This window comes from Lipotes vexillifer, unplaced genomic scaffold, assembly GCF_000442215.2.
Source record: "Lipotes vexillifer unplaced genomic scaffold, Lipotes_vexillifer_v1.1 scaffold611, whole genome shotgun sequence".
Classification (NCBI taxonomy): Eukaryota; Metazoa; Chordata; class Mammalia; order Artiodactyla; family Lipotidae; genus Lipotes; species Lipotes vexillifer.
This window is the reverse complement of record NW_006785619.1, coordinates 1365012-1365893: the sequence shown is the minus strand read 5'-3', so window position 1 is coordinate 1365893 and position 882 is coordinate 1365012. Positions and strand designations below refer to the sequence as shown.

General features: G+C 71.0%; 1 protein-coding gene across 2 annotated transcripts in view; it reads left to right on the top strand.

The window, feature by feature from the left end:
- HES7 (hes family bHLH transcription factor 7) overlaps positions 1-492 on the top strand; it is a 2482-nt gene extending 1990 nt beyond the window's left edge. The window contains exon 4 of one of the 2 annotated variants that reach the window (XM_007457807.1): positions 15-492. In XM_007457807.1, the coding sequence (XP_007457869.1) occupies positions 15-492 (478 nt within the window). The remainder of the gene's footprint in view (positions 1-14) is intronic. The other variant, XM_007457806.1, reaches the window with a different exon arrangement.
- Positions 493-882: the final 390 nt, after the last annotated feature.

The window sequence follows — 882 nt, the reverse complement described above, 5'->3', positions numbered from 1 at the left end:
CTCCCGCCGGCCGTACCCGCTGCCGCGGCTTCAGGTGTTCCCCGGTCCCCAGCCCAGGACGCCGAGGCGCTCGCCAGCTGCTACTTGTCCGGCTTCCGCGAGTGCCTGCTTCGCCTAGCGGCCTTCGCGCACGACGCCAGCCCGGCCGCCCGAGCCCAGCTCTTCTCCGCGCTGCAAGGTTACCTGCGCCCCAAGCCGCCCCGGCCAGAACCGGTAGATCCGAGGCCCCAAGCGCCGCGCCCACCGCTGGACCCCGCCGCCCCAGCGCCTGGCCCCGCGCTGCACCAGCGCCCCCCAGTGCACAAGGGCCTCCCTAGCCCGCGCTGCGCATGGTCCCCGTCCCCCTGCTCCCCCCGAGCCAGGGATTCCGGCGCGCCGGCCCCCCTCACCGGACTGCTGCCGCCGCCGCCGCCGCCGCCTCCTCACAGACAAGACGGGGCGCCCAAGGCCCCGCCGCCCCCGCCGCCCGCTTTCTGGAGACCTTGGCCCTGAGCTTTGGGGGGGTGGGGGTGGGGCTGGGGGCTGGGGGGTTGGGGTAGAGACTCCAGCCCGAGCGCAGCAGAGGGACCCGGGCGTTGGGGTGAGGAGGTGTTGGGGAGGGCGGCGGGGCGCGCGGGAGCAGCGCGCGGGTGAGATGTGGTCTATATTAGAGTATCTATATAAATATATATTTTCCTGGTTCCTGTCCCTTCTCCCTGCCCCCTTTGCGTCTAGGATTGTACCCTCTCTGCCCCCGGCCCAGCCCCAGTCCCTTCCCCAGTCCCTAGTGCATGGAATAAAGTGGTTATTAAATCCCCGTGTGTCCCCGAGCCAGGGGCCTGCCTTTATCTCGGCGTCCACGCCCACTTTCCCTCCCCTTCTCTCTCCCCCCCCCCCCCCCCC